Source organism: Grammomys surdaster, unplaced genomic scaffold (genome assembly GCF_004785775.1).
Source record: "Grammomys surdaster isolate TR1022 unplaced genomic scaffold, NIH_TR_1.0 61, whole genome shotgun sequence".
NCBI classification, from domain to species: domain Eukaryota; kingdom Metazoa; phylum Chordata; class Mammalia; order Rodentia; family Muridae; genus Grammomys; species Grammomys surdaster.
In genome coordinates this window covers 17,213,741-17,226,437 of record NW_021604563.1, presented here as the reverse complement: position 1 = coordinate 17,226,437, position 12,697 = coordinate 17,213,741, and the positions used below count along the sequence as shown (strand labels likewise).

The 12,697-nt window shown below is 36.3% G+C and overlaps 1 protein-coding gene across 2 annotated transcripts in view; it reads left to right on the top strand.

Annotated features, from left to right (window-relative positions):
- The first annotated feature begins 1,368 nt into the window (after positions 1–1,368).
- The window catches only part of LOC114608106, a 47,524-nt gene continuing 36,195 nt past the window's right edge, over positions 1,369–12,697 (top strand). The window contains exons 1-2 of one of the 2 annotated variants that reach the window (XM_028752147.1): positions 1,369–1,514; positions 4,440–4,545. In XM_028752147.1, coding sequence (XP_028607980.1) covers positions 1,442–1,514; positions 4,440–4,545 — 179 coding nt within the window. In that variant the 5' untranslated portion in view covers positions 1,369–1,441. The remainder of the gene's footprint in view (positions 1,515–4,439; positions 4,546–12,697) is intronic. The other variant, XM_028752077.1, reaches the window with a different exon arrangement.

Below are 12,697 nucleotides of genomic sequence, written 5' to 3'. Positions count from 1 at the left end.
TGGTTTAAAGTCAATTTTATTCGATATTAGAATGACTATTCCAGCATGTTTTTTGGGATCATTTGCTTGGAAAATTTTTTCAGCCTTTTATTCTGAGGTAGTGTCTACCTTTGTCACTGATGTACATTTCCTCTTTGCAGCAAAATTCTGGGTCCTGTTTATGTGTCCAGTCTGATAGTCTATGTATTTTTATAAAGAGATATTAAGGTCAACTTGGACCATATAGTGAATATCTGACTTAAAAAAATGCAGTGGATATCATAGAGAAAAGTAACATAATAGGAAAAGAATTAAATTCTGTAATTATAACATATCAATTTTTACTATGTGCATGCAAGGCCTTGTCTTTAACCATAATAGATACAAATAAATAAAATTGCTTATACTAAAAATGAGTATTTATATTTTTATAATAGCATATTAACATCATAAAGTACACACTTAATTGCCATGATATTATAAAATAATTAACTTGCTTTTAAAGTATTAAGTAAAACTGTTCAGAATAAATAAATTATGTTGAATCGGGATGCACCAAGTAAAGGATGCTTTTATTGGATACCATGCTTTTATCCATGGTAACAAGATATTTCAACGTGGAGTTCATAGTATTATTATTCTATTGGTAGCTAGAAAACACAAGTTAAGAAAAAAGTAAAACAATGGATAAATTCCAAACAGGAAATAGTACATAAAATATTCTCTAAAGTAATGGCTGAAGAAATAAACAATGCAATCATATCTGTTAATAAAATAAATCTTAAAATGTTTCCAAGCCAGAAACTATATTCCTTTTTTCTCAGTATTGCCTGTGAACGTGAAAGCTGTGTCCCAACCCTTTTACATCTGTGTTTGCTGCCTGGGTAATACTTCCCTCTTCATCGCTTTATTTTCTCTTCCTCATAGCGCTCCTTATCTGCTTCTGAGTTTATTCCTTTTTCTAACTTCTCTTTTTCTTATTGGCAATACTACATAATTGTGTCTTCTGAATCTTGCTTAGTAGTCCCAGTGGTCGTGAAGTCAGAGATCTCTTACTCTAAGCAGTGTTTAAAACTGTATTCATAGAACTATGTTCCAAGTAAAGATTCTTCTTTGGCAATAGCAAAACATTACGAAACATAGTAGGAAGTTAATGTAGAAGTTAGAAACAAATAGCTTTAAGAAATAGTACAGAGTTAAGAATAAACACAAGCAGTATACAGTTCATAAACAAATCACTTGTATTCTGAGAAGTAGGAACTATGGGTACAGGCAACTAATAAATCTACAGTGAAAAGTTAATTAGCAGTTTACACAGGCTGTAAGGGAAAAGTTCAAAATCCATCTTCACATATCTCCTATATAAGCCACTCACAGTCTCTGTTCAGCAGCTGACTATCGGAACTTCAGGAGACCTAAGTTCAGTTGTTAACACTGCTTAGGGTTCTGCTTTACTCTCATAATGGCGGAGTGTGCATTTATGCTGACTCAAATTCTGTTCATCTCCTGTTTTTTGATGGCACATTGCTCACAACGTAAGAAAATTTTACTTGCTTTATTTCTATAGGTTGAAGACATAATGAATTAATTGGGTTTCAGTGTACAAGCCTAAGGAATTAACTAACATTCTAGGCAAGAGCTCTGTTATTGAAAATATGTAAAATTTATTGAAAATATGTAAAATTTATTGAAAATATGTAAAATTTGAAAATATCTACTTTATTGGAAGTTGTTTACTTTCTGAAGGGATCTTTGTCTTCTGAAGTTAACATGTTTGTTTTTGATCTCTTAGTTAAAAATTCTCTCAGGTGAAAAATTCTTTGGAGAAGTAAATAAAGATTTTATTTTCAGGATGCTGGTAATTGGTTTAGGCTACTTACATTTAATAATTTGTTTCTCAGAATGTCTTAAAGTTGTAATTTATTTTTAAGAAAAATTTTATTCTGCAATATATTCAGTTATGTACTTATTTGATATAATCAAATCACATGGATTGCTTTAAAGTGGTGGTTAAAAAATAGATTAAGTAATCATGTTTTTCTATAAAATAAAGCCTAAAATTGTTGCCAAGACAAGAACTATATTTCTTTTTCTAAACACTGCCTGGTAAAAACAGATGTGGCCAAAGTTTTGATAAACTAAGCAGCAATATTTGCGCCAGTAATTGTAGTAGGGATTTCTATAATTTGCAGTTAGAGGGAACATTTTGGTCAGTTGAAGTTGCTTTCATATTAGAAAAAAAAATGAGAATCAAACCTTTGAAGTATTACATTATTTTTTAGTTTTCCTTAAAAATGCTATTATGTTTTGTGATGTTTCTCTTTTGTTCCTTTCAGTAATGTATTTAAATAGGAAAATCAGGAAAAATAGTCTCTACAAAAGGTTATTAGCCTCCTATTGGATTCTACATTACCCACATCTTCTGAACCAAAGAGATACCAGGATTCAGACAATTCTGAAATCTCACTCTATAAACTCTTTGTCTTTGTATCTGTGCTGGTGGAGGATAAAAATGACTCACCATTTTCTGGGATTAAGATTTTTTGTGCTTTATGCATCGTGCAATTTGTAACAAGTGCTTTTCACTTGTTTTTAGACTAGTCTTTTTCCCAGTTCTCATTGGGATGTTACTGCAGCCATATCTTTGGCAGAAAGTGTCTATAAATGCCTTGGGTAAAAACAAAATGTGGTGAAACTGAAGTACTTGTTGTGTTACTCTCTGTGGCTTACCAGTTCGGGGATATTTTATTATTATTATTATTATTATTAAAAATAGATTCTTCTCTTATACAATACATCCCACCCACAGTTTCCCTTCCTTCCACTCCTCCCAGCTCCTACCTATGTCCCCTCTCTCTAGACTCATTCCTTTCCATTTCCCTTCAGAAAAGAGCAGGCCTCCAACAAACAGCAATCAAACATGACAAAACAAGATACAATTAGATAAAGCAAAAGCCCTCATATCAAGGATGGACAAGGCAACCCAAAAGGAGGAAAAGAATTCCAAGAGCAAGAAAGAGTCAGAGACACATCCATCTGATGGATTCTTTAATCTAGCTTTGTAAATCAATGTCCTTAAAAAGAAATTATTTTATTTGTTGACATTTCAAAAGTCCCCCTTCCCGGTCTCCCTTCCGTGAACCCCACCCCCCACCCCATACCCCTTCCCTTTGTCTCTAAGAGGGTGCTCCTCCACCCATTTATCCACTCCCACCTCACTCATCTAGCATCCTTCTTCTCTGGAGCATCAAGCCTCCACAGAACCAAGTGTCTCCCCTCCCATTGATGCCAGGTAAGGCCAACCTCTGCTACATATGCAGCTAGAGCCATGGGTCCCTCCATGTGTACTCTTTGGTTGGTGGTTTACTCCCTGGGAGTTCTGGGGGCTCTGATTAGTTGTGTTATCCTTCCTATGGGGATGCAATCCCCTTCAGCTCCTTCAGTCCTACCCCTAATTCTTCCATTGGGGTCCCGGTGCTCAGTCCAATGGTTGGCTGCAAGCATCCACATCTGTATTGGTCATACTCTGGCAGAGCCTCTCAGGAGACAGCTATATCAGGTTCCTATCAGCAATAGTGTCTGGGTTTGGTGTCTGTATATGGGATGGATCCCTAGGTGGGGCAGTCTCTGGATGGCCTTTCCTTCAGTCTCTCTTCCATGTCTGATCCTGCATTTCCTTTAGACTGGAAAAATTCTGGGTTAAAAATTTTGAGATGGGTCGGTGCCCCCAAACCTCAACTAGGGACTGTGTCTATCTACTGTATATGGTCTCTATAGCTTCTCTCTCCCCACTGCTGGGCATTTCAGCTAATGGCATCCCCATTGGGTCCTGGAAGCCTCTCACATCCCTGGTGTCTGGGACTTCCTAGTGCTTTCCCCTCCCCCATCCCTGGCCCCCCATTGCTAAATATTTCTATCCATTCTCCTGGCCCTCTCAGCTTCTCTCCTGTCTCTTTGAAGAGAAGGGGATGCAGTTGTTTTCCTAGGGTAACAAGAGTAAACTGAAGTTAAGCGTGTCAGTAGTATACTACCTCTATATTAGATATGATGTTTTTGTTCCTTATCCAGATCATGCTCAAATTTTCTCTGAAAGAACACTAGTTGTCTTTTTGTCCATAGTGCTATGGATCTTCCTAAAGCCATATTTTCAAATTAAACAGAACAAAAAAGTATGAGGAAATGATGTTTGGATATTCATCTTGAATTTAGAGGCCTAATCCTTATCAGTATGTTGTCTGGAAAATCTTTAAGTGTCACAAACTTATTTTCAGTTTTTATTTGAAAATTCGTTTTCTTTTATGAAAGGATAATTTCATCATTTCCACTCTCATGTCTGTTCCCACCTTCTCCTTCCAACATGAACAATTTCTTAACATTTAGAACCTTGCACATGTGCAGTATACACATTTGAAACATTATTTTCTGTTGTTAAGATGATTTTTTAATTTTACTGTTTACAGCTAACTGTACATCTGTGAAAGACTTTAATGATTGTCCAGGAGACACAGCAGATTTCTGCCCAGAGTCTATTGTCTGTGCATGCAAAGATGGCAAGCCTTTCTGCAAGTAAGTAGTATCTATACTGTAGAAAAAGAAAACATGGTATATTGTAAATAATTTCATCTATTTTTGTTTCTTTGTTTCATATATGCAATGATGTAACACTTTAAAATAAAAATGTAATAAGAAACAGCTCCTATACACATAGGACAATGGTTGTTTTTTTAAAAAATATAAAAATTATATCAAAATTTTAAAAATGAAAACTGTGATGGTTTCTTTTGACTTTATGAGATTAATAGCATTCAGATTTGCTTTCTGCAGATAGACTTTTTACAGCTAGATTATATATATACATATGTAACATATATGTATATATATGTATATATATGTTAACAAATGTTTTATTACTCTAACAAGCAAGGAGAATTAGGTAAGTATCATTTTATTCAATAATAAATAATGATCTTTTGTTTGTAAATTAAAATATGCTTTAGACATGCTATGACATGTGACAGCTTTTCTTTTCCCAGTTATTAAAGCATATAAAAAGCTTAAACAGATTTTCTATTTTTCTAACCCTAAAAATGAGAGTGATTGGAGGAAAAGATATCATATAAGTAAGAAAACTTGCCTCATAGACTAAAGAGAATATAGCCAGCAAGAAGCCAATAATAAAAGTATACATTAGCATAATCATGTACAGGCAAGGGCTCTGAGGTTTAAAAAAAATTATACAGTTAGAAAAATGCAGATAGACTATGCTCCAGACATTCTGAAGGAATATGCTTTCATCTCTATACATGTACTATTTTATCTTCCCTCTTTATAAGGGTTTTTCAATGAACCAATCACTAAATAAGAGTACTTAGTACTACAAAATACTGGACTCTTACTAAAAACAATGAAAAGTGATTTTAAACATTAAGGCATTGAAGGTGGTCCTGATGGCATGTATATGTATTCTGAGCTATTCTGGAGGTGAGGAACAGGAAGGACAGATTGCTGGTCACATTTTTTTTCTGGTTTGATGTTTATATTTATCTTTCAGTTGCATACAGAGTACCTTCCCATACCAGAGACTAGAAAGTAGGGATGAAGGATCCATGTAGGCACCAACTTGACTTCTCTATGTTTAATGACTTGTATGGGTGTTGTCCTTGGTGATGGGAACCTACTGTCAACTGCAGATAGTAACTAATCCTTGTCTCAGCAACAGCCTGAGCAGTTTGAAGATTTCCATGTGACTCCTTTAGGCAACATCTCAACTGAATGCAAATCATTTCTACCATTGGAAGCCTTGCCTAGCTATAAGAGATGGCCACCCCAGACTCAGAGAAGTCCAACTGTCTCTTCCTACACTCTTTCCCTCTATCCCATCTCCCCTCACCTGATCCCTAGCTCCCATCTCAACACCCACCCCTATTCTAGTCATGCTCCATGGAGATCCATGTGTCTCTCCTAGAAGCCTCCTCTTTATCTAACCTCTCCAGGTCTATGGATTGTAGCTTGATAGATTTATGTACAAGTTTGCACTCCCACCAGTGATGTAGTAGTGTCACTTGTATTACTGATTTTAGCCATTCTGAAAGGTACAAGATGGGATCTCACAGTAGTTTTGATTTTGATTTGCGTTAACCTGATAGCTAAGGATATTGCTTTATTGAGAATTCTCTGTTTAAGTCTGTACCACATTTTTAATTGGAATATATATATATATATATATATATATATATATATGTGTGTGTGTGTGTGTGTGTGTGTGTGTGTGTGTGTGTATGAAATACATACATGAAAAGACAGCAGTTGTCATAATTAAAAACAGTTTTTTTCCACCCAAAACCACAGGAACCAAATCAATGTCTTATCATCTCTTGAATAAGGGAAATATTTGTTGAAAAAAATATCCCAGGATGAGACATAATGCCCCTACTCCCAAAGTCCTGATGATCAACTAAGGCACAATTCCACCAAGTTGACTATAGAGAACCAGTGAGTTTACTGAGTTTCCTTACAGAGCGTCGGTGAGGGGTTACTTGCAGGAGTGTGGATGCTTCCCCTCAAGTGGATGTACTTGGAAAGCCTTTACCCAGTAGGGAAGAAAGATTTCCTGTAGCCACATAGCTGGGGCTTCTCTCCCCTAGTTTTCCTTGTCTTATATACTCTATCTTTCCATGGGGTCATGTGCAACTAAGGTGGCATTTATGTAGACATAGACACTCAGGTAAGAGGCTTGTGACATTCTGTGAAAGGAAAGCAACAGTTAACAATACCAACTGAGATAATCCTTTATAGGGAAATGCAGTTGCTTGGATCAGAATGCAGTTACTCAAAACAATATCCAATAAAGTATTAAGATTCCACAGGCTATAGAGATAACAGCAAAAATAGCAACATTTCAGTTATGGGCAGAACAGTAAATGTTTAGTAGCAAGTTGTAAAGGTAAATGTATGTCATCCTGTGTACATTTAGGCAATATTGTGGCATAATTACCGTTTGATAACACGTTGGCAGGGGTGGTAGAGTACGTAGCACATGCTAGCCAACATAATGAGGCCTGTGAATGGTACCTCAAATTAAATATAAAATGGTATAACAGATTAAGAGGGCAGCTATAGTATTCTGATATATTTTCTTTGACACATTCAGTGTATAAACTTTGACAAGAACTCTAAAGTACAACAGGATCAAGAGAAAACATTATGAAGGCTGGAGATTCTTCATACTGTGGCAAAACTTAGCTGACCCATCCAAGGAATATAATGAATATAATGCTTTGTGTGTTCAAAACAGAAACATTTGCCTATTTGTCAACTCTGCTGTGTAACACTTGCATATATAGCTTGGACACAGGTCTTTGTATCAAAAATCAAAACCCACAACTACCCATAAGGAGCAGGTCTAGTGACTACATGAAAATTTAAATTTGTTAGTAGTTATTCAAGGAATTCAGTCTAGCTGAACAAGATGAAGTTGACCAATGGGAGTGATATATTTGTTTGCTTAATGATTTATTTTTATTTTATCTGCATTGGTGTTTTACTTGCATGTATAGCTGTGTGAGGGTATAAAATACTCTAGAACTAGAGTTACAGACAATTGTGACATGCCATGTGGGTACTGGGAATTGAACCTGGGTCCTCTGGAAGAGAAGCCAGTATTCAAAACTGCTGAGCCATCTTTCCAACACTGTATTTGTTTATTTTTTAAAGACTTAATTTTTACTTTATGTATATGAGTATTTTGCTGCATGTATGCATATCCAACAGGTGTGTAGTGCATAGAGAAGCCAAAAACTGAAGTTGAAACTGGAGTGACAGATGGTTATAAGCTATCAAGTATGTGCTGAGAACTGAACTCCAGTCTTCTTCAATAAAAGCATGTGCTCTTAGCTGCTGTGTCATCTCTCCAGCTCCATATATTTCAGGTTAAGAAGCTTGTTTTATTTTTTATTCTAGCTCTGCTTTCTGAGAGTTATATAGGAAATAAAAAGAGCCCCAGCACAATATTGCTTACTATGCCCAACATAATGAATATCCAGTCTATTGTTAATCAGGAGCAGGTACTAATATGCCACACTTTCATATTAAAGACCTCTGAACCTGGAAATGTAGTTAAAATATTTGATATATCATTGTGCCATCTAGAGTATTGGAGCCATCAGTATCTTGATTGGTCAGTACAATGGCTGTTACAAATAACTAGTGCCCCAGGCCCTTGTGGTACTAGCAGCCATACTATCCTGGCCATACAACTCTGGCCATTAGCTGTTCTGTATTTTAATTTTAATATTAATATAGGTAGCATCAATAGTGAGTTGTACTACAGTGTAAGTCCTGATATTTTGCTTCCCACTGTTCAAACTTCTATGTAGCAAGCACTTCCTGGTTTATTGGTCAACCCCTCTTAAACTTTTCAGATCATAGGTGCTGGAAAAACCTCTAGAGGGAGGATAGGGGGGTGAGAAAGTTTCACAAGAAACAACTACATCTTGGGTGTCAATAACTATTGAAAATTACACAAAAGGCCTGTTATGGATATTGACTGCAACTTACTTACAAGTCTACCTTATGGCATATTAGAGGTGATGAAATGAGATATTTACCCATCCATTGTATGAGTGGGATGGTCACTGTGGCTAACAAAGACTCAGTGGCTCGGTTTAGTAGTAGGCACTATTAGAAACTCCAGTTCTAAGAGGGTATATCTAGCCTCAATTCCTTTTCTCAGCTGTGACTAAAAACCAAGTATACCTCCTGCTCTTACCCTTACTACGAAGCCTAATTCATGCCCCACAGATAACCTCTAACTGTATTGGCATACCTGGCAATTCTCAAAGCCTGGTATTGTGTAATGATTGATCTTGGTAAGAAAAATTTGAAGACCAAATATAGCCTAGGAGCCATACAAAGGCCTGTAAAACTCATAGCATCCTGGTATTTGAAAAGTTTGTATATAATGTTAGATGTTGCCTGAAATTAAGCTGGTTACAACTGATGAAGCTACCATACCTAGGAACTGTGTACATGGCCCACGACACTGAATCTTGAAGTAGGCAACCTATCACTTTATGTAAGTGAATGATCATTCACTAAGAATTAATAGTAAACTATATAAATAATCCTGAAAGGATTGCTTGTATGTTTTATGACAGAGTATAAACTTTACACACACACACACACACACACACACACACACACACACACACACATATCATGAGTATATACATATGTACATGTATATCTATCTATCTATCTATCTATCTATCTATCTATCTCAGTTATAAATATGCATTATTTCTTACTAAATGAAGGTAACTCAATATTATGCATTTAATTCAACTGCATGAAAAGCTAAGGGAGGGGATTTTTTCCTCCAGTACCAGAGAAATGTTAGGTACTGTAACAAAAATGAGAAACGCTTAGTTCCCAATAGTCAATCATTAGTCTCAAAATTGCAATCATCTTTCTCAATGGTAATTCAGGACTCTGGAAGATGCTGTGGGCAATTTATGACACTCTACAGTACTTCATTTTATGGCCTTTCTTTCTGAGCTATCAACCTGAAAGCTGCTGCTACCTAGTATCAGGGTTTGCTTTGCTTTCCCTCACAATGCCAGAATTGCTTCCCCATTCTGTGTCTAAATTTCCCCACAGAAGTTTGTAATGTCCTCCTTTACAGAATATCCATCCTAGTTTTGAAGTACTGAAGAGGTTTAATCACAATCATGTAAAGCCTTTGGTTACCCCTTGCAGGCATCAATTTGTAGCAACCATGGCCCCACTCATAAGGATGTCAAGTTAGGAAAACCCAGGCTTAGCATCTGGCAATTCTGGAATATGGAAGCCCTTCTTCCTCTCTGGGGAAAAAATTCTTGCAATTGTTATTTGGAGCTAAGTTCCTACTATAAAACTACCAAGATTTCGTTTGAAGCTGTCAGAAGAAAATAAATCATAACACATCTGCTTTCTTGTTATCTTAACTGGCCTTTACCCCTCCCCCAACTTCTATTCTTATTTGCTTCTATTTCCTATCAAGTCTTGTGACAAGTTGTACCCTGTCCTGGCTACATTTGCTATTTCCCAGGCCCTCAGTAGCCATGCCCACACAATAAACATACTAGCCTCCTATCAGGGTAAAGAAAGAAGAAGAAAACAGATTACAAATTATCAAGGAACATTTTGTAACAGCTATTCTTCATTGCCGCTATAAAAAATGGCTTTGTCATACCCTTGAAAGACTTGAGTACAAAACGCCATTGAAAGCTCAATTCTTGCAGAATATCCTCCCTTCCTCTGTTTCCCCACCGGGATCGTCCTTGTACTGGAAGATCCTGATCAGTTGGTCATGCCTCCCTTCTGCCCAAGATAATCCATTAAGTAAGGGTAATATTTCCTTAGATTTGACAGCCATTATTAACATGATGCCTAGGGATGGATGCACAATAATATTACTGTTTTCTTTACTTCATTTCTTCCCTGTACCAGAGACCCATCATCCAGGCAATCAGATTCTTATGGAGCTAAATGTTTAAGCTTTTGTAGTATCTAACATTTCTGGAGAGTATAAACTTGACCAGTTGTAGTTTTTTGATCATGAAGACCTTTTACTATATTTTCATGTGTCTGCTTTTTCTTTATCTCTGGTTAGTTGATGGGGAAAAAAGCAAAGCTTGTGTGTGTGTGTGTGTGTGTGTGTGTGTGTTTCACTTGAGTTTCATGTTCTTTTTCATTCTTCTCTTCCCAGATATCCCAAGTCCTTGCATGCTATTCTGGTCATAAGAAAGGAGCCAGAACCCATTTTCTCTTCTCGTTCTTTCCCTCAAAGAAATAATATGGAATTTAAATTTTGGCTTCTTCGTTCCCCATTTTATTAGTCATTTAAGAAACTGAGGGAGGAGAAATCCTTTATTCCCTTGTTTGAGAGACAAAATCTAGCTGTATATCCCAGGATAGCCTTGAGCTTGTGACCTCTTGTCTCTGCCTACCGATTTCTGGGATTACAAGTATGTACCACCATGCTCTGATACTGTATACTTGAAAATATAATTCATTCTCTAATATTCTTATTCTTTCATCTATAGCCAGGTGGGTATTAAAAGTCAAATAAACTCCAAAGAAATGGCCATTGCCAGCCTACAGAAAAGAAAACAAAACCAAAACCAACTATAGCAACAACAGCAATAACAACAACAAAAAAACCCTTCACCATCTATACATTAGCTCGAAGATTAGTGTCTAAAGCACATATGAATTAAAAAAAAAAGTCTAAATGTCAAAAAGGAAAACCAACCCAATTAAAAATAGACTATGGATCTGAACAAGTTCATAGATGAAATATAAATAGCTAAGAAACATTTTTAAAAATATTTGTCTTTGGGAGTCTGGGTTAACTCACCTAGGATGATTTTTTTCTTTTTAGCTCCATCCATTCTACCTGCAAATTTTACTTTTTCTTAACAGGGGAATAATATTCAATTATGTAAATATACCACATTTTCATTTTCCATTCATCTGTTGATGGATGTCTAAGCTGTTTCCAATTTCTAGATACTATGAGTAGAGCAGCAATAAACATGGGTGAACAAGTACCTCTGTTGTAGGCTGTAGAGCTCTTTGAGTATGTGCACGAGTGGCTATTGTGACTGGGGTAAGATGAAATCTCAAAGTAGCTTCAATTTGTGTATTCTATATGGTTATGGATGCTGAATATTTCCTCAAGTATTTTTGAGCCAATTGTGTTTTATGTTTTGAGAACCCTCTTCATAATTCTGTACCTCATTTTAAATTGTTTTATTGATTCTTAGGTTTTTTTAGTTGTTTATATACTGTAAATAGTAATTCACTATGAAATGTATAGTTGGTAAGTGAGATGTATACTAATCTGTGGGTAGAGAGGACAGTTTGATGCTGTATCCATTTAGCAAAATAAGAATAGTAGATTCACATTGGGGCCTGTGAGCTCCCCAACCATGGGTTCGTGGCCAGATTTTAGTATTAGTCGTGTGTCTTCAACTGTGAGATAGGCCTTATATACAATCAAACAAAGTGCATTACCTCCATAACATCTGTGCCACTATTGCACCCACTGGCGTATTCTGCCACACCTGTCATTGTTACCATTTACAACTAGGTAAAACTCTTGATTACTTTATCCCCTATAGCAGCTTACACAGTACCTTCTGATACTATGAAAGTGACCCAGCAAGAAAGAAGTTTCCAAATCATCATCAACTTGATTTTTCTATGTCCTGTGATGAAAGTATTTATTCAATAATAAAGTCTTACCAATAATTTCTGGTTGGCCACAAAGAGCAATATTGATAACCTGTTTGGGGAATACTGGGTCACCTCTGAGCAACAACCAGAGGGGAGGTACCCCACTCTTGGCACTGGGCTTTTAATTTGGCAAGGCTTCTAAGAATAACATAATTCTCTGTGTAAGGGTGACTTCAATTAAAATTTATTTAAATTCTCTCTGTCACATCTTGTGTGTGTGTGTTTGTGTGTGTGTGTGTGTGTGTATAATAGATTTCTATATAACTTTTTCAAACATTATTATTATTATTATTATTATTATTATTATTATTATGTGTCTCACTATGTAGTTCTGGCTGACATCAAATTCGCTATGTAGACACCAGGTTGGCCTCAAACTCACAGACAGCAGCCTGCCTCGCTGCCTCGCTGCCTCGCTGCCTCGCTGCCTCGCTGCCTC